The 20,285-nt window shown below is 40.5% G+C and overlaps 1 protein-coding gene and 1 pseudogene across 2 annotated transcripts; one reads left to right on the top strand and one right to left on the bottom strand.

Moving 5' to 3' along the window:
• The first annotated feature begins 2,594 nt into the window (after positions 1-2,594).
• Positions 2,595-10,649, top strand: LOC110053439 (uncharacterized). Of its 2 annotated transcripts, XM_020759662.2 has the most exons (5): positions 2,595-2,925; positions 3,642-3,704; positions 4,756-4,823; positions 6,933-9,622; positions 10,274-10,649. In XM_020759662.2, exons 3-5 carry the CDS (start codon positions 4,767-4,769, stop codon positions 10,290-10,292), a joined length of 2,766 nt encoding a protein of 921 aa, XP_020615321.2. In that variant the 5' UTR covers positions 2,595-2,925; positions 3,642-3,704; positions 4,756-4,766; the 3' UTR covers positions 10,293-10,649. The 2 variants fall into 2 exon arrangements, with proteins under 2 accessions (XP_020615321.2, XP_020615322.2); XM_020759663.2 differs by lacking the exon at positions 2,595-2,925 and having other exon boundaries at positions 2,932-3,704.
• A 7,014-nt stretch (positions 10,650-17,663) lies between these two features.
• LOC149095945 (uncharacterized protein KIAA1958-like) lies at positions 17,664-20,055 on the bottom strand (annotated as a pseudogene).
• Between the last annotated feature and the right edge of the window lie 230 nt (positions 20,056-20,285).

The raw sequence follows: 20,285 nt of genomic DNA, 5'->3' as shown, positions 1-20,285 counted from the left end.
ACCGGTTTGTAACAACGCTAAGGAAAATTTAGCAATTTAGAGCAAAGAACAGTACGATTCTGCACGACACTGCATTTTGATTGGTTACTTTAAACAAACCTTGAAATCTGATTGGTTGTTTTGTTTTAGTGTTCTTATCTTATTGCATGCAATTTAGAACAAAATATGGTGCTATTCGTGAATAAATAGCACAGCTGAGAGCCAATCGGATTGCACTGATCACCAGTGATTTCACAATGGATCCAATAAAAGCGGGATGCCAACTCATTACAGACGACGCGCGTTCAGCCAATCAACATCAAGTAATCATGCCCTCTGTATTACCAAAGTGCTCTCGCGATTAAGAGAAAATGCTCTCTGTCTCAGCCAATCGGCATTCAGTAATGTTGTCCCGTGTGTGATAAATATATAAAAGAGGAGGGCTCCAGGAATATCAATTAAGATTCCGAGAATATAATGGATCAGCTGGATCGACGGAGCTCTACGTACTACTAACAGTCACGTTTTACGGCTTCAAGTTAATATATAGATTTAGGCCAGCCTAAAAGCGTAGCTCCTGGGCCGGGTTGTTCAAAGCCCGATTAAGCTAACTCAGGAAAAGGTAGAATTTTGAGGTTTTCTGTATATTGTTTGGCCTTCTGTTTTGAGTTTTGATAATCATATACACAAAACAAAGCAGCAAAAACCATTTGTATAGAAGAAAAAGTTCTAATTCGGTAAACTTTTAATCCTGGGTTAGCGTTAACGGGCTTCCGAACAATCCTGCCCTGTTTTCAACAAGTTAACCTGAGATGAGCCCGGGATCCAATCGATAACCAACACTTGGTCAGCGCTCAACTTCAAAAAAAGGCGCGATCTCGATAAGCTTTAAACTTGAGCCCGCGATATAGTCACGTGATACTGGTCAACGGATACCTTGTTTTGACAGGTGTGAATTGATCATATCATGGTTTTCCGATATCAAAGAAGTACACGGTAAAACAAGGTTGCATGTCTCCGTCAACCTATCATTTGGAGTATGGCCGCCATGTTGCGCGACTCCGTCGTCGTCGTCGTTGTTGTCGTCGCCGTCGTGCGTAACGCGCCCACGAGTAATACCGCTAGCCATGATAACCATGAGAAAATCAACTCATGGGTTTCCTTTTCTTTCCTGTATGAGCATGGGGCTCCGCTTGGCGGCTCCTGGAGCCGCCGGAGCTCCGCTATAATTAGACGTATTAAGGACCAAGACATAGATGACGTGTTATGGTCTTGGCCATTTGATGCAATGGCCATTGAAGCAAATATAGTAGGATTTGTAATTGGCGAGTGAGCGGCCATGAAAGCGGTCATTGCTAAAATTTGAAGGGCGACATGACGTTCTAGAGCTAAAATTAGGGTACAACCGGAAATCTAAGAAGCAAGCTTGCCTTCGAAAGCTCAAGCTATCTATTACTGGACCGCGTGCAGATTCGGTTTGTCCTCGAGAATAAAAGGAAACAAAAAATACGTCTAGGAATTACTGAAGATCAGTTAGAAACTGAAATTAGTCTGAGGCCTAATAAAAAAACTGCTTTATTTATTCATTTTAAGCCCTGCTTAGATATTATCTTTACCACTGAACAGCGTTCTAATAAAGAAGTTCGGCACATGAAGTACTAAGTTCTACGTTTGAATTAACTGCCAACGTATTATTTGGGTCGACCCAAATAGATAGCAGCCTCTGCACATGTAAAGTTAGTCAGCTGGACCAAACCAAACGAGGATCCATGATCCTCTCTTGAGCGGTTGTTATATAATGCTGTACATCCGGTTATGGCGTTTCGCTCGACGTTTCGCTCACAAAAGAGTAAACAAAAGCGGAAAAACAAACAAACAAATAAACAAGAAAAACAAGAAGAAAAGAAATCAATTCAGCTATCCTCTCCTCTATCGTGAGCTTGGGCTGCCTGTGGCGTGGTCGGCGTATAAAGGGGAGGGAGGTGGAAAGTTAGTTCCCTCCCAGGTCCCAACAATCGCGCTTCGCGCTCGAATTAAACTTCATCCCTCCTTACGTTCTAATTCACTACGTTCAAACGAACGTAAATTATTTAGCACTTAAATATCCGCAAAACAGGTACAAAGAAGAATGGGTGGATCGCATGTAAAATAGAGAACGTGACCGGCTCGAAGGATAATAAGTGTAGGGTTGCAAGCGAGAGAGATCGAACGGAACTGCCGTAAAGTATAAATAGAAAGAAACGACCAATTACGACTTCGCAATAAGCGTCCTCCGACACCTAACACAGAAAATCCAGCGAGGAATGTGACGCTAAAATACCAGCGGAAAATGTACTCCTCTTTGTACGCCGACCACACAGGATAGGCCTAATGACCGCACTGTTCCTCTAACATGTTAATCATTGACTGATATTGAAAGGCTTTTAGTAACGATCTTTTAGATTCCGTTAGACCGTGAGATTTTGATTGAAACGTGACACAAACACAAAACAAATGAAAAATAATTGTTCTACAAGGTAACCTCAAAACATCATTGTTAAACAATGGTGTTGTTAAAACAACAATCACTTAAAACTGGCTCGTACCGAGAGATATTGCATGTATCGTATGGGCACTTGGGCAAGATTTGTTTGAAATCAGAACTCGGTTTAAATAATCAAAAACCAAATTTAACAAATTGCCCGTATTTCACTCATTTTCTCATTTAATCCCAGATAGACTGACAACGGCCTGAATTCTGTATTCTACTAGAAGCGGAAAATCAGAAACCGTGTCAGAAAATGCGCTCAAGCACGTCCTAACTCAAACAAAAGGAATAGTATTCTTGGATTGTTTAGATGATATTCAATTTACGGAATATTGTTTTCGATTGAAAGTCATGGTATAAGAAAGTTCTATCAACGAGAAAACATTTGCTGGTTGTAATTCAAATCTATCAAGATAAAGGTGAGACTGTCCACGTTTTTATTTGAGTTTTAATGCAACGGAGGATATAAAGTCCTGTTGATCCGCACAATCATGCATGATTATTTTGTCAGTTCCACAAACTGGCTGCACCTTACAATATCGACATGGTCGATCCGATGTCACTGAGTTCATGATTATCTCGGAAAATGAAAAGCAGCCAAAGTACTTTTAACAACCTTTGCTAATATATAATTCCCAATGTTTTCTGTTTTAAGTACTAAGGAGTTTTTATTTGTCCTGTGAGTCAACACGAAAGCATTTAATTTACCGCTGTGTTTACACGTCGATAGCTACTGAAGAGCGATCTTTGACTGATGGGTTATTTGTGTCGATTATGGGCTGATACTTCTACAAGGCTAGGTGATGTTCTAATTTGTGTGGGTTACTTGTGACTAGTCCTCTCTGCCTGAGTTTTAAGCGCTGATATAGATGGAATGTAAAATCGTTACGAGTTTGGTCGATTCCTTTCACCTCAGTTCCTTTCATTGTTATTTAAGTGTCGAAACGTATATTGTGAACAACATGTAACGTGCAACACGCATAGTAACACAAATCTGTTTTGAAAATCTTCTATTGATCCCCAGGTAACCAATCTGGGTAGCTACAATTAGCTTTGACTGATATCTGTAGAATTTACGGCTGTACGATTTTAGTAAAATTTCTTTTATTTGATAAATTAATGATTCTGCGTTTAGTGAATTCTTGAAAGCTATTGTTGGAAGACATCGTAACGTGAATAAGCCAGTGAAGAATTGCAAGTATCCTTTGAACTTATAAATAAGTAAAGGAAAATAAACAAATAAATAAACAAACAAACAATGAATTGAAAATCAGTGCTAAATTGATCAGTGCAGTTGTGTGTCTAGGACACTTTGCAGCTTGTCAAGAATGATATAGTCTCCTCCGCAGCCGTTTTTTGGGATGTCACGCAGCGGGGGAGCGTCACGTGACATCCCAAAAAACGGCTGCGGAGGAGACTAAGGATGGTAAGGTAGAATACCCACCCTGCTGAGGTAAATGAATCAAAATAAACTTTTGAAAGTTCAATGATTATCCTTAGAGTGGCAATATGACCAGTGCAGGATTTACCTTTTCAAAACCTTACCTGATTACACTGCAGTTGTTTTTCCAGGGTATCTGTCAGCCTGTCGAGGATGATATAGTAGAATCAGATACCTTCCTGACGTAAATGAATCCGGCAAAGTAAACTTTTAAAGGAAAGACTGATACAAACATAAGTTGATGTTAAGATAAAACTACCATATACACGTCCATGTATGTTTAGAAAAAGAAGTAAGGAAGTCATTAATGCATGATATTTGGGTATTACAGCCCATGAATGAACTCTGGTCAGCCAATGAGATTCCAGAATTCCATATAGCACACGACTTTTGAATATTACATACCACACTGTTGTGTAAGTCCGGCATCTTTTTGTGCCCTTGTAAAGGATGTTTAAAAAAGTTTTTTTTTATTTTTTACTGACAAAAAGAAGAAACGAAACTTGGATAGTTTCTGTACGCGCTGAGTCGATGTTCTCAATGAAAGTTATCTTCGTATCTACTCGTAGTTTATTGATAAGCTTACGATTGGAGTTTTTTTCTGTGATGAGCTAAATTAAAAATAAACAACAACTATAACAAGAAAACAAACAAACAAAACAGACAAACAGTCAAAAAGATGATATCTAAATAGTCTTTTTCGTGTTGTTTTATTTAGTTATAAGCTAACGAGTTATCTGAAGAAGTATAATTACATTATCGATATATAAACTCTTCGAAAGATGGTCCTTAACACATCTACTATTAGAACCAAACGGAATGTCTGCAAGTGAAGGGAAAGACGAAAACAATTTAGACATTGCAGCTGAAGATCAGGTATTTAAAAACTTTATATTTCTGTCAGTATTGCAGTAACTGATTTCAACGAAGTGCTTTGATAGAAATGTTACCTTACAACGACAAATTTGGAGACAGATCAAGTAAGAAATCACTTTCTATTTTGCGCCTAAATTTTTGAAAACATAGCCGTCAGTCACCGATTGGCAGAAGTGACGCTGTCTGTGGGATAAAACTAAAATCCATTTCAACTGCCCTAGCCTTTTTATCTATAAAATTCCCAGATAATTTAATTTACATATCTACCCAGCGTCTCGTACTTTCCATCTTAATACACCTATCAATGTCAGGCCGGAGGGAGTGGGAAGGGGGGGGGGGGGGTGGGGGAACCCAGGCAGATGTGGGACATTTGACCTCGTTTGCCATCCCTACTCTGAGTCTCGGCTAGCCCCTTCCCGATTATGCTAACATTTTTTGGCATTATTTGGTTAAACAAGTATTTTTTTTTCACACTTTTTCTGTGAAAAAGGAATGCTAGCATTATTAAGCATTTGGCCTAACTTTGATCTAGATTTCCAACCTCGTTCCTAGGGCTTTTCCCTTTGAAGGGAAAAGTCCTGGGGACGAGGTTGCTAGATTTCAGCACTGCTAAAATTTTAGATTCAAAAGCATTGTGATGATTTGCTTTTGTGTTTGAGAGAAGGATCTCTGTAACTGAAGTATCAACTGAGTGCATCTGAACTGACTCGAAAGAAGTCTGGACCTTACTGGTCAGCGGTTAACTTTTAGAGGCCGTTCACGCGCTTGCTCAAATAAGATGACGTCGGCCAGTGTCATGCCATCTTCTCGAAACTTGCAGCTCATAGAGGGAAATTCTGACGGAGAACCGATAGAACAATCCCTTCAACGACAGCTCGAGATTGATCTTTAGAATAAACCAGTGGATACGAGCAACAGAATTGTGCTCTTGTTGACTACCTCCAGGCCAGCGTCATGTCACAGTACAACAAGCGTTAAGGACTTGGAACGTTAATTAACTGTTAATCATTGGACAAGATTTGGCTGCATCAAACAATTAAGCGCTTTTCATAAGTCAGTTGATGATAAGCACACATGATGCCTGAGTTTGTACGTTTTGCTTGAAATAAAACAAAGCATTTTCTGGAACCAAGGTAGCATTACTTTGAAAATCGAGCATAATTTGAGCAATTTCTTTGGCGTTAAACGAGAATTGCTAGGAGCATAAAATGCCAGTTTTACTAGCATAACGAGGAAAGGCCTAGTCTCGGCCCCGGGGTAGGGACATTTGATTTTCTGCGAAGAGGAATAAGACATAAGTACGGGGTTGGGGGGAGCGCCCTCACCCCTGCGCCTTCCCTGCTCCCCCATGAACACATAAGAACATGGCTGTTTTAAACATCAACACTTGTTTTCAATATTAAAGCACGATATTAAAGTGGTAGCATTTGGGAACTATTCGATCTGATTTTACCCATTTTTCGGGCCCTAAGGTTGGGAGTTTGACCAAAAATTCTTCTGAAATCGAATGCCCTGCATAAGTACGGGTCCCCCGCCTGGAGCTTGACATTAATACGTGCATCATTTGCAACAAGAAGGTTGTTTAATAGTAGTTTCTCACTCGCACTTCTTAATTATTTTTCACCAGAAATAAACTTAAACTTCTGTTTGACAACCATTCAAAACTCTCGTCCCCAAAGTAATACACCTGAAACCCTCTCCTGCCACTCTATTTGCATTGAGGAGTCGATTTGCAGTCGATTTGCTAAAAGAGCTGCAAATAAGCAAGGCTGACACTCCGCCGGTAGAAAAACTTAATGTGACATCAACATGATAGAGTCCAAACTGAAAGCCAAGATGCAACCGTGGTTGGGTCTCGTCAGTACGGTGTAGCAGCAAAAAGTAGAGCGACCTCAGCCGCGAAGACCAAATGCACGTCAATCCAAATACTCGTGAATTGGCCAACGTCACTCGACGCGTAAAAGGACAATAGGCAAAGAATCCGGAATATCATGAATTACATCTTTGTTTTACCATGACACTCTTATTGAATACCCAGCATTAACTGCATTACGTTCTGAAAGTGTTCTAATTTTTGAAAAGACGTGTTGAACTTTCTCACATTTTCAGCCTTATGAAGCATGCGATCCCACAACAGACAGACACTCATACCGCTGTCTTGGAGTGAAATTCTACGATTCAAAAGATTTCAAAAAAGCCCTGGAGTACCACAAGCTGGACCTTAATCAAGCCCAACACACCGGGAACAGAGCTGCTGAAGGGCGCGCCTATTCTGATCTTGGCCTTACTTATAAATCCCTAGGTGAACTGCAAGAGGCCATGGACTGCCACCTGCGACACCTCAGTATTACCAAAGAGGTCAGAAATAAAGACGAAGAAGTAAAAGCGTACGGTAACCTAGGTAATGTTTATAAATCTCTCGGAAAGGTAAAGAAGGCCGTAGAGTACCACGAGCTGGACCTTAGTATTACCAGTGCTATTGGGGACAAAGCTGGAGAAGCACGTGCATATACCAACCTCGCCAATGCTTATTGTTATCTCGGTGAGCTTGATAAAGCCCTCCAATATGAACTGAAAGTGGCTAACATTTTCAAGGAATTGAAAGACAAAAGTGAAGAAGGAAATGCATATGGTAGACTTGGCGCTGTTTATCAGCACATGGGTGATTTCACACAGGCCCTAGAGTACCACCAGCAACAGCTCGATATTGCCAAGGGTCACGAAGATAGATCTGAGCAGGCACGTGCATATCGTAATCTTGGAATTGATTATAAATCTCTCGGTGATTTCAATAACGCCCTGGATTGTCATCAACATGCTCTTAACCTTGCCAAAGAAGTAAGAGACAGAGCCGAAGGATTTGCACTTGGTAATCTTGGCGTTGTGTATAACAACATCGGTGATTTCAAGGAAGCCCTCGTACACCTCAATGAATATAAGAAAATTTCAGAGGACAATGAGGACAAACTTGGACAACGACAGGCTTACGCCAATCTTGGTGTCACTTTCCAGGGGCTTGGTATGTTTGAAGAGGCCATTGAGAACCACCAAAGTCGTCTTGCCATGTCTCAAGAAGCTGGAGACAAGACTTCACAAGGTGGCGCGTATGCAAATATTGGCATTGCCTATCACTGCCTTGGTAGATTAGACGAAGCGGTAAAGAACCATCTGCAAGATCGTAAAATCTCCATAGAGATTGGAGACAAGGCTGGACAAGGACGCGCGTGTGCTAATCTTGGCATGGCTTATTTTGATCTGGGTGATTTCGAAAACGCTCTCACGTTTTACCAGCAAGATCTTAGTTTTGCCAAAGCCGCTAAGGACCTTACTGGGCAAGGTCGGGTACTCTGTAATATTGCTCGTGTTTTCTACTCTCAGGGCGATTTAGTTTTAGCAGAGAAATTTTTCCAAATGAGCCTTACATTTACTGAGAAGATGAGAAGCCTTCTTCGCTCCAAAGACGACTGCAAAATCAGCCTTCGGGATCGCTATGACAAGTGGTACACCACTTTATGGAACGTTCAGTTACAACTAAACAAGACCGTTGAAGCTCTCTCTACAGCTGAACGAGGGCGTGGACAAGCTCTAATGGACCTTATGGAAATGCAATACGGTTTAAAAGTACCTCAGACGGAATCGGGAGAGCAGATTGAGAAAAACACTTCCGTGTCACAATACATCTCATCACAAGTCGTATTTGTAGCAGTGGACAACGACGCAGTTTTAAATTTCTGGGTACTTGACAAAGAAAATCAAGTTAAATTCCTCCGAAAGAAAACTGATACAGATTTGAAAGGTTTGGTGGAAGAGGCTTACCAGAACATTGGTGTCAAGAAACCAGTTAAGTGTGACGATCGTTCGCTGGATGAATCATCAGAGGAAAGAGAACTTGGTCATAGCCCTGAAGGCGATGGTTCTTCAGTAAAAGAGAATGCCCAAGACGCTGTAAAAATACTGTACAATGAAGTAATCGGCCCGATCTCAGATATTATCAAAGATGGCCAAATTACTATTGTTCCTGATGGTCCTTTGTACTTTCTTCCTTTTTCCGCACTCAAAGATGAAGAATCCAGGTCTTTTTCTGAAACGTTCAGTGTTCGACTTGCTCCTTCACTGACCAGTCTGAGACTGTTGGCAGAGTGTCCAGACGAGTACCATTGTACGACTGGTGCATTGCTGGTTGGAGATCCATGGGTGGAAAGTGTACGTATCAGAGGAAAAAGAGTGCCACAGCTCCCGTCTGCCAAAGAGGAAGTTGAAATGATTGGGAAGATTCTGAAGAGTGAACCTCTTATTGGAAAAGAAGCAACGAAAGCTAAAGTCCTATGCAGACTCGACTCGGTTTTCTTGGTGCACATTGCAGCTCATGGTAGTGCAAAAACCGGAGAAATTGTTTTGTCTCCGAACCCAACCTCGTCCAAAAGACCCAAGGAGGCAGACTTTCTTTTGAAAATGAAGGATGTGTTGAATTCGAAGTTGCGAGCCAAGCTTGTCGTCTTAAGTTGCTGTCATAGCGGTCGAGGAGACATTAAAGCTGAAGGTGTAGTTGGTATTGCACGTGCGTTTCTGGGTGCTGGTGCTCGTTCTGTTTTAGTTTCTCTGTGGGCGATTGATGACAAAGCCACTCTAGGGTTTATGAGATATTTCTACCAGCATCTGATGGATGGAAACTGTGCAAGTAAGTCAGTGAATCAAGCCATGAAATGCATGAGAGAATCTGACGACTTCAGTGAAGTGAGATACTGGGCACCATTCGTACTGATTGGCGATGACGTAACAATGAACTTTGCTGAAATCAGGTGAGAGCTGAAATACTTTGTGAAGGACTACCTGTCTAATGTATATGATACGAGGTCATACTGATCAAAACAGACTTTTTATGAGGGATTTGTGTAGTTGGAGGAAGTCGTGAATCTTTTAAGCGATAAATTGATTTCACTTATTTTCTTTTTCAAAGATCGTTTAGATTTATCACAAAAATTACCATGCAACGAAAGTTACACTTACATTACAAAACTTACACTACTGACAACGATACAACAGATTCGTTACAGAACTACTACATACAGTGAGTTATTACATAATTTTCTTTATGGATCTTATACGCTTTACTATTTTACAAGCAAAAAAGTCTACAGGAACACTGTACTAGTCAAAAAGGTATTTAGTATTCTCATAGTAGGACATTTTAGTGTTTTTTTCTCATCAATTTACCTCATTCATGTACGTAGACTCTTAAACCTTCAGCAGACCTTCAACGGATACCAATCATTGTCTACTTTATCTATCAAATCCTGTAAAATTATGATTATTCCTAGTGTTAACTATCATTCACGGGTGGCTTAGGCATGTAGAAATCTATGGTCCATCGTTTTAACTACCTCGTCAGTTTAGAACACAAGCTGCACGATCAGTTGTGTTAGAAAGTTTTCTCTTTCATTTTTTTCTAGTACCTTATCAGCTATGTAACTAAGCAAAGACGCCTGGATTTAGGTGAGTTATATTGCTTTATTTTTCACTTCATTTTTAATTGTTGTACAAAGTTCTTAAAGGGGCTCAGTCACGGTATTTTGAGTTATTTTGGCCACATGCAAAATTACCTTTAAATGGTAGGAAACCTGAAAATAACAGTTTAATGAGATAGAAAAACACCAAAGAGATAATGATAAACCATAAAGGAACAAGGATGGCTAAAGATGGAGAGGATTAACAGGGATTACAAACGACGACTTTGAAAAATTGAGGCTAAACTTGTCAATGTGCGCAAACCGTGACTGAGCTCCTTTAAGCCGTCTCAGCTCAATGGGCCATTTCCAAGTTGCCGTTTGCCTCTGTTTCAAAACGAGTCTAAGTGCGAAACCATTCAAATGAAAATGAGTTTGATTTACGTGAAAATGAACATGCGAGTGAAACTAATTTTCATATGATTGGTTTCGCACTTAGACTCGTCTTGAAAAAGAGGCAGAAGTCAACTCGGAAACGGCTTATTAAAGCAGAAATTCCGAAGCTACGGAAGTGTGTTGCCAGTAAGGGATAAAATGTCTATAAGTAACCGTAAAATACGTAACTGTGATGGTATTGCAATTAGACTATTACGAGTAAACTTCTTCAAAACGAGCGACGGTTCAAAACGATTATGACCAATAAAGTTGATAGACGGGGTGACGAGTGCGAGTGAGTCTGACGTAAGCTCTGGATGTCATTTTGACAGCTGTCAGTGATTGTAGTAACATTCATGTCACTTTAAAGTGCTACTATGATCAAATTTTGACCTTTTTGTCTTCTTCGATGTTTCAAATGTGTAGGTGCTAAATACTTACCAAGCCAGGTTTGAAGTCTTTCTCTCCCCGAGAAGTGCGACTAATTGAGCCGCGATTTCTCGCTTTGACTTCCCGCCATTGCAAAATTCAAATACGGCCGCGTACTGCCGAGAGAGCTGGGGCGGGAGAGGAAGTGACGTCATTCAACCAAGACAGCATAATAAACGTGGCTACTTCAGTATGCAGATAGTGAGCTCTCAGTTAGTTATTTCATCCGAATTGTGCCTTGGGGGCTTTTAGTTTTAATTGAGTCATCTCAGCGTGTTATCGACTTGACCGCGAGGTGATTGGATAGCGTCACGAGACAGACCGCTAATAGGGACTTTAAGATTTAGGACGCGACGGCTCTAAGACGTCGCCGGAAGTAAATTTTCAAGCAAGATGCACATTGCGCATGCCTAAGCCGTCGTCCTACTCGTGTCACGTCGCATTGAGAACGTGAATTTTCGAATACTGGCATCGTGTACAAAACATGAGTGTTAGTCATTCTTGTGCCAAAGAAAATGTTGTTCTATTCTCCTAAACATTTAAAATTTATATTTTCCAACCACGTACGCAGTTTGTCAATTTGCATCGCAAAAAAGTTAAGATTCTGACGTTTTCTTTTAACATTGTTTACAGGTGTCTAAAGCATGGAAATATGCCATCGTCAGCCAAACCGTCGATTCCAAGTATTAAATTGTACCGCTAATAATATGTACGAAATCTTATATTTTTGAATGGCAAAAAGTTCCAAACAGTTTCGTCGTCTTTTGTGCACATCATTTCCGAAATTTGACCTGTGTATTAGCTGAGAAAAAAAGCCTGCTCATGTTTCACCGTAGCACACTTGTCTTGCAACAGCGATTAAAAATTGTGAGATTTCTTGCACTTTATGTTTTTTGTCGGTTATGATTCGTGACAAGCGACCTGTGTTGAGACTTGAAAACGAAAAAATACCAAACTTTGAAAAAAAAATAATACATGTTAATAAATCGCCCTTAACACTGGGTTTCAAAATTGTTTATCTTTTCGTACAGCAGCGACGGCGCTGTGTGCATCGCGTTGCAAAATGTAATGTTATTTTTCCTTTGCTAACAACGGCGTTCTAGTTCCAGTCTTTGATCGGTCACCGCGTTCTAAAAGCCGTCACTCCTAAATCTTAAAGGGGCTCAGTAACGGTATTTTGAGTTATTTTGGCCAAATACAAAATTACCTTTAAATGGTAGGAAACCTGAAAATAACAGTTTAATAAGATAGAAAAACACCAAAGAGATAATGATAAACCATAAAGGAACAAGGATGGCTAAGGATGGAGAAGATTAACACGGATTAAAAACGACAAATTTGAAAAATTGAAGCTAAACTTTTCAATATGCGCAAACCGTGACTGAGCTCCTTTTAAGTCCCTATTGTTACTAACAGTTGTGAACTCGGTAATGGCGGACAGGTTTTCGCCGCTTTTCGTTGGGCTATATTCAGGCGGCAAAATGTAAGACTGAAGAAATTTATGAGAGTCTGCCTTTCTTTGAACCTATATTTTAGGTTTTTATGGAAAAAAGCTGAAAAAATAAGTATGAAAATTTCGTCATAGTAGTACCTTAATCCTTTTTCTCAGTTCAATAAGAATTTATCACGGCTTTGTTTTGCGAGGACGTTATGTCAATTCTCTTTCAGTGTTCTCTTTGTGATGGCCACAAGCAAAAAGGCGTCACGAAACCTGCCAAGATATTCTCATCCATCCTCATCTCTAACGCTGTTGGGGGAACTAGCTTCCTCTTCAAAAGGCAGGATCGCGACTTTTGATAGAATGTATTCTACGTATTTGTTTGAATCGCGTGTTTAGTTATATCTTATTACCTTATTGAAAATTGTAGGAATGACTATATCCATCGGATCCCTGAGGAACCGAGGTGATTTTTTTCAGTTGATCACGAATTGGATGTTGGTTATCCTGCGCATTTAGCAGAATAATTTACATGAAATGTAACTTAAAATTTAGTAATCTCCATGCGTTCACAACGGTGTCATATAGAATTAGCAAAGGCATTAATATGTGTATGTATGTAATATGTATACTAAGGTGATTCCTCACATTTGCATTGCGCATCCTTACTGCGCATAATTTATGGTGTCATTCGCGCGCGTTCGTGCACGCGCGCATTGAAAACATGGCGGATTTGCCTTGATATTGAGTTCTGTCAGTTGAAAAATGGCTATAGCTCACTATTGAGCTCGGGCACCCCAATTTTTTTTCCAGTCACTTTAATCAACTAATCATTAGCTTTGCGTGAAAAAAGACTGATCTGATTTCTATTATCGAAAATTGAATAAATAAGGAAAATAGCAACTGCAAAGTAGTCTTTTCTGGTTTGCAGTTTGCTAGCTCTGGCAAGCAATTTGGTTCCAATATTTTAACAAGGATTTAGCTGTCTCTCAAAATCAAACTTAAAAAATTTATTCATGTCCGACACAAGTATTGACTGTAGTTTGAGGCGTGTTTTCACGAGTCTGGGCTCACAAAGAGTTAATAATAACTTGAATGCGTTCTTGTAATAAGAATTAAATATTGCTAAAATGAGACATTTTTAATGCCTCACTGCTCCTTAAAGTTCTCATATGATAAATATTCAGTGGACAAAGTTTGAACAAAAATCTATTGGCAGTTTTATTTCAGGGAAATCACCTTAATTGGCCACTCCCCATTGGGTTTTTCAGGGCCAATATAAACAAACAATGATAAATAAATATTCAAATAAACATAACTAGGTTAAGAATCCCAACTGGCGGGAGGCAGACCAGTGGGCTATTTACAAGCGCAGCCGAGAAGTTGAACTCAGGGGTACCGAGACCAACATCAGCTAGCAGTCAGAACGGGATTTGAACCCGGGACCTACGGATTTCAAATCCGGCGCTCTAACCACTCGGCCACGCTGCCTTATTGCTGCGTTATTGTGTTATTGTGCATTATGAGAGGTTCGAATTTCAAAGCTTTATTACAAACAATTTCGAAAGGCTGATACTGCTTGAAAAAGACTTTGCGAGACACCAACACGGCAAGAACCGAAACATCATGTGTTTCGGGACGCAAGAAGTCAAATTGTTACGATGGTGGCCCGCAAAGCAAAATTACATGTGCTTGGACAAAGCCAATCCAAACGTTAAAACGCATGGCCACAACCATGCTATGTAAAGTTAGCAGCGTTATTGTGGGCGGTATCTTGCATTTTGAAGTTTCACATTTATTCCAGAAGCCAATATTTGGATATTTTAACAAATTAAAATAGAGTTTGTGGGGCTTGTTATTCGGTAGCCTCGTAGTAATAAATATAGTTTCATCCTGATTTTTTTTTTACAATATAGAAACTTGGCTTTTACTGTTTATTGTAATTGATGTACCTATGGTGCGTATAAAAGCGACTTCACGACCATCGTAATGTTGTACTTAAACAATAATGGGAGGAGGGAGTGGGGCCATGTTGGTGAATGTGAGGGGAGAATTTGCCGATATTCATAACCATAAAAAAGCCTACAGTTAGCAGTCAAGTGAAAGTCCAATAACCATGGTAACCACCTGTCTATCTGTATTATCGTGTAACACCTTGTAGTGAGAACTACCTGAAGTGGTAAGTAGTTAATATTTAGGAGCAGAATGTCTGACTGCCTATGATGGAAAAGCCTAGAACAACAATGAGCTTATTGGCAGCCAATAGGGGTTTAGGATTACTAAACGAAATATTAGATCACTTGTTTAGAGTCTAGCATAAATACTGGTGTTTTGTAAATTGTTCTTCGGTTACGCCCCCGGTGGTGGGACGCTGGATACCACTATCCCGTATTGGTTATGTTTTACGTTCTGAGTACGTTACTGGATTAAACTCTACTGTTGGACCCAGGTAACTGCGTATTCTCTGTCTTCCCGTTGGATTGTTTTGCCGTAACAGATCCGGAGTCCTCTAGGAGTCTGACCGCAAACTCCGTCGCTGCAAGCGTGTTTCCCTCTGCATTGTTGTAACAAGGATAACAACTTAAGCGGCCCAAAAACCTGTTATCACATGAACCAAATCAATCCTGTGGGAGCTGAACTGCTTTTCCATGCGAACGTTTTCTTTTGTTTTAATACACAAGCATGGTCACGTGAGTTGCAGACGCTCTAGATACAGTTACGTTTTGGTTTATAACCGAAGACTTAAAATACTTTTCTTCTTAAACAAATTGAACAAATTGACCAAATCTGCCGTTAGACACTTTTAAGAGCGAGGGCAGTTGTCCCTTCACTTATCTTAACTCATGAAATTTCTATCCTCCTTATATACCTCTGGCCTGAAATAGGTACCTGTTGGGGTGAAGCATTCGGGAGAGTACCTCTAGATGGTTTATTGTTTGTTGTAGTCATTGTACCGATCGAGTGGAGCGCAATTCAGGAAATAGTCAGGTAATCAGGCAAGTAATTTCAAATTGGCCGAACGAATAGCGCGAGGCAGATTTGAAATGACGAGCACGATTATCCCTGAATTGTACATGCAACCCGAGGTCCAGTTACTAACTTATTAGTATCGATAATAAGTTTTAGCATTAGCATTAGGATTTTGAGTAAGATCACACAAGGAAAGGTTTTTTACACTCTGTAGTTTCTGTTTATTAAACTTTTAAGTTATAGGTTTTCGTCAAAGTCGGGAACTTCATGACTCAGGAATCATTTACGGACAACAGAGATCCATTCTTGCTGACGATATTCCACCTAAAATTTCGAAACACCGTTACTGGAGAGGAATTTTCTTTAATTCATTTTGAAACTCACGCCATCAGCTCGTTTCGGCAAGCCGTGATATGGAGTAGTGACCTGGGCGCTGAACAAACGTTGCATGTCAGAATTCCTAAAACAGTCTAAGCAATGAAATAAGTCACGTTTGTGTAAGATGACCTCCAAGCGGAAAAATGGGACCTGGCGTTTGTTCTTTTTCACACTTAAAACTGGGATTTGAGTCAATGTGACTGGATTTGATGGAAAATTTAAATGTAAAACTTGCACCTCAACAAAAATTCGCCTTGTTCCTATCTAGAAAGGGACGGATCGACCGCGGCGAAAATTTAGATATGTAGGAACCAGGCGAGCCATAACTTTATGCTAAAAATAACCGCTGTGAATTCTTGCTATTTATTTTGTTGCAAAAGCTTTCTGTTTGTCCTGATCATGATACTAATAGTGCCATTTTAGGGTGTGTACGGCCATTAGCTTCGCCCTTGACGTATATAAATCCCAAATAAATGAAGACTCTTGGACGGTACTAAGCAGGAAGTCAGTCTATGGGATTTAGATTTTAATTTATTCACGCTCAATTTTGCCCTCTGTTGTAGCTTTCCGTGTTCGCTGAATCACGAACTATTATATATAAACGTCGCTGATGACCAGCAGCGAATAAAAATAAACGAATTAAAAGCATAGACTACCTAATTTCCTCTTTTCAAATTTAAATATATCGCGGGCTAGTCATGGTAGTAATTAGTAGGTTTTTTTGTCCTCAAAATTAATTGCTTACCTTATCTTCAACTTGCTTCCGGTGAATTTCATTGTGAACTAGACGCTTTGCTGCGTGTACCCAGGCAGTCGTTATACTGAGAAGCACTAGCTATATTGCAATTGAGCTAAATGTTCTGCATTTGAAGGTCGTACGAAATTCAATCGAATCGATGTGCTCAAGCTATTCCGTCTTTGATTGCATTTCTTGGAATCGACTAATAGCTTATTACTCGTTTGCAGGCCTTCAGGGCGTGAAATGAGTCAAGGTTTTTATATCAGCCTATAAACGTCTCAGTCTATTTTCCTTAGCCTTTGCCGTTGTTGTCATTGTTGTTGTTTTTGTTCTGTTTTGTTTTGTTTTTCGTTTTTTACGTTTCTCAGGCAAACGAGTCATTTTGCATTTCAGAGTTATGGCGGTGCGTGACATAAAGCTAAAGAATAGAAAAGGCGCGAAAACCGAGAGAACCTGGTACCCAATGTGAAAAACTGCTGATTCGTACTTCGGTGCGCCTCCACTAGACTGCGAGCAGTCTCTCTTTTCCTCGAAAATCCGCGGGGAAGACGCAAAACTTAGGGCATCGCTGCTCGCACGTCACGCTCACGGTCACGCTCGGACGCTTACTCGTTTTGCGTTCTTCGCCGCGGACTTTCGAGGAAAAGAGAGACTGCTCGCAGTCTACGGCTCCAATTGACTCGTCAATCGGTAGACAACGTCTTCACGCTTTTAAAATTTTGAGGACGGTGATATCAGTAGAAAATGCAACCAACAAACGATGATCATCCTCTCTTACGACGGCTTCGTTGCAAAGATGGGTAAAAACACTGATTCCTAAAACGCGTTACGAAAAGAACCGAAAAGATGCGTTTTTGATACCTTTAGGCATGCACGTTCTATAAAGGCGCGCAAAGATCGATCGGCCTCAAGAAACTTAAAGGTCCGTAAAGAACAGTGTGTAAAGATGCGTAAAGAATGTTAAAGACGCGTAAAGTGTGTGATTAAAGCGAAACAGGTCAAAATCATTTGGTATTTCTATTGAAGATGGACAAGACATAATTATTTCAGTTCCTAGAGTATTTCTCTAAATAGAAAGTGGTGAATTATATCCATCTAGATCCCCATCCTTTACTAACTACTTAATAACCGAGAGTGAGGTCGTTACGGGAAAATCTTAAACTGAGGCCTCGCCATATTGACCGAGCGATAGCGAGGTCAATACGGTAGACCGAGGTTTGAGATTTTCCCGTAACGACCGAACGGTCGAGGTTATTGAGTTGTTTATTATATGGCACAAAAACAAAAATGAAGCAAAAAAGTCAAAGCTGGCACAGCGGAAGTGATCAATTTACATCCGGTGGTGCGCGCGCTTCCCTGTTCATTCATCGTTTCCAGCCGCACTGCTGTGCTGACTCTGAGGTCATCAATTGCCCTGCGGATGTTTGATTTTCCGGCTAATGGTATGAATCTACAAATCTGGCAAATTAGGGGCTTCCTACGTTGTTCTGCTGAGGATATAAGACATCTGTCGTTGTTGGTGTTTTTCACTAGCTGATTTATACGACTGCAAACTTTGAGTGTTTTGGGGGTCGCTCAACTGAGCTACAAAATTCTCTGGCATGCTGGCGTCTAGCAGCCTACTTGTTTTCCGAACAGAATGGTTGCTGACTTTTGCTCCGATTCTTTGAACGCCTGCGTTGTCTGCTGCTGCACTAAGGAATTTTCCGATTTGATTTTTTCCTAGTGGTGCCTTCATGTACCATATTTCGCTGTTTTCGCGACGACTGCCGTGTCTAACAGCTGAAAAGAATAATGAATCTGCTTGATTCAATTCTTCGGGTCGATGATCCCGGTAAAGCTTGTAAAATTTTATAGGACACATTTCGGTGCTCGTTGCGTAAATCTTCGGCTGGAACGCTCGCGCCGCTGGTGACCATTTTATTGCCCCTTTCGCGTCTTCGTCCCACGTTCATTTATCCAGACAAGCATTTCGCGGCCATCTTGGACAGGATCTTGCTGCAATTCCACGTCCCCCCAACGCAACTTGCGGCTTTCATCTCTGGCCCTGAAGCCCGAAATGGAGGGACAAAAACCACCACATGGCTCTCTGCAGGGCTTCGGGACTGGAAACACCAAACTGGCCACTTTTGAAGAGTTTGTCTTCTTCTTTATCTGTCAACGAGCGGGTGGCGTTTGGCCTGTTGCCCTTGCCGGCTTTCTGAACTAAACTTTTCCGTTTGGCTGCTAGGACTTTACGTGACATCTCAAATTCCTTTTGAACAAGAATATTGAATGGAGATTTCCCATCGGAAAGGAACCTCTAAATGCTTCGCTGGAAACCCGATAGCGTGTCAGGCTCGTACTCGTCGCCGTTAATTTTGCGGACGTCCTTGAAAAATTTTGCAAGTAAATGGTCAAGGTCATCAGCCAGTAGGTCCAAGACTTCTACATCGCCCTTGCTTATAGATGACAAATAGCGTTGAAATGTTTTCATGTGGCTAACTGTTTTCTTTGTTGTGTTTTCACTTTTTTGTTCCTTCACGAAACTTTCAGTCTCTTCTTAACTGTTTCCTTCGTTTTCTCTCTCGCCAACTCGTTCGTAATTTGTTTCTGTCAAATCGCTGTTGTCCTGAAGTTCTAACTCGTCGGGTAATAAAATTCACTCTCAGAGTGTTCCTCCTTGTCACTCATTCTCAGCCGCTACAATTTTCAGACAAAAAAAATCGATCGTTTGTTAATTACCTTTTGCTTTGTTTTTGCAAGCCCGTAATCGGCCCGTGGGCATTACGGGAGATTATTATATGGCCGTGTCTCACAAGGACTGGGAACTACCGAATTCACGAATTTGATTGGCTGAAATTGATATTGACCGCGGTCTAGATTTTCCCATCTAGACCGGCATCTAGACCGGTTTCATTTTGCGTTGAAAAAGTAGCAAACTAAAACACAAAAATGTTCACCATTTTCTGTTATTTTCTTCTCAATCATTTATGGAAGTGCAAACAGCCTGATGACAAAAAAAGAGTAAAGAGGACGAGCAAATTTCGGCAGGTTTAAGTTAAGCTATCGCCGTTCGCAAGCAAAATGTCAGCAAACCGGTTACATTAAACGAATTGAAGTTTTCTTCTTTGCCTTGTAATAAACATCTTATTAACCGAACTAAGTCGGTCTGTATGGGAGAATCTTGACCTCAGTCGTATGTACAGACCTCACTGCGTTCGGTCTTTACTCACGACCTCAGTCAAGATTCTCCCATACAGACATCCTGCTCGGTTAATAAGAGCTAAATAATGCCCTACAATTCAGTGACAATTTGCCAATCAGAGCGCGCGTTATATCGCCCACAAACACAAGCCATATAATAAGAACTTTTAATATCCTTTACGTAGTCTTGACGCGTTCTCTGAATTTACGCATCTTTACGGAACACGGAACTTGTCCGTAAAGAAGAGGCCTTATATTTACGGTTCTTTACGCAAAAGTTAAAGATCCGTAAATTTTGGATTTCATGCTGTGGTTGTGAAAGCAAGGTATCGTAGCCAAGGAATTATCAGTGAAATTAAAAATCACCTCTAAAAGACCATATAGGAATTACCAGTACAAAATTACCAACGGTAGACCACATAGGCACAACAGTAAACATTAAT

Source organism: Orbicella faveolata, unplaced genomic scaffold (assembly GCF_042242905.1).
Source record: "Orbicella faveolata isolate gen_17 unplaced genomic scaffold, um_ofav_v1 contig_48, whole genome shotgun sequence".
Classification (NCBI taxonomy): Eukaryota; Metazoa; Cnidaria; class Anthozoa; order Scleractinia; family Merulinidae; genus Orbicella; species Orbicella faveolata.
This window is presented reverse-complemented; position numbering and strand designations above follow the sequence as displayed.

What these genes read in the sequence shown, in the direction of transcription:
- LOC110053439 (XM_020759662.2), top strand. Translation starts at nt 4,767, where the DNA reads ATGTCTGCAAGTGAAGGGAAAGACGAAAACAATTTAGACATTGCAGCT. An exon ending in ACATTGCAGCTGAAGATCAG is followed by an intron (nt 4,824 to 6,932) that starts GTATTTAAAAAC and finishes TCACATTTTCAG; the next exon opens with CCTTATGAAGCATGCGATCC.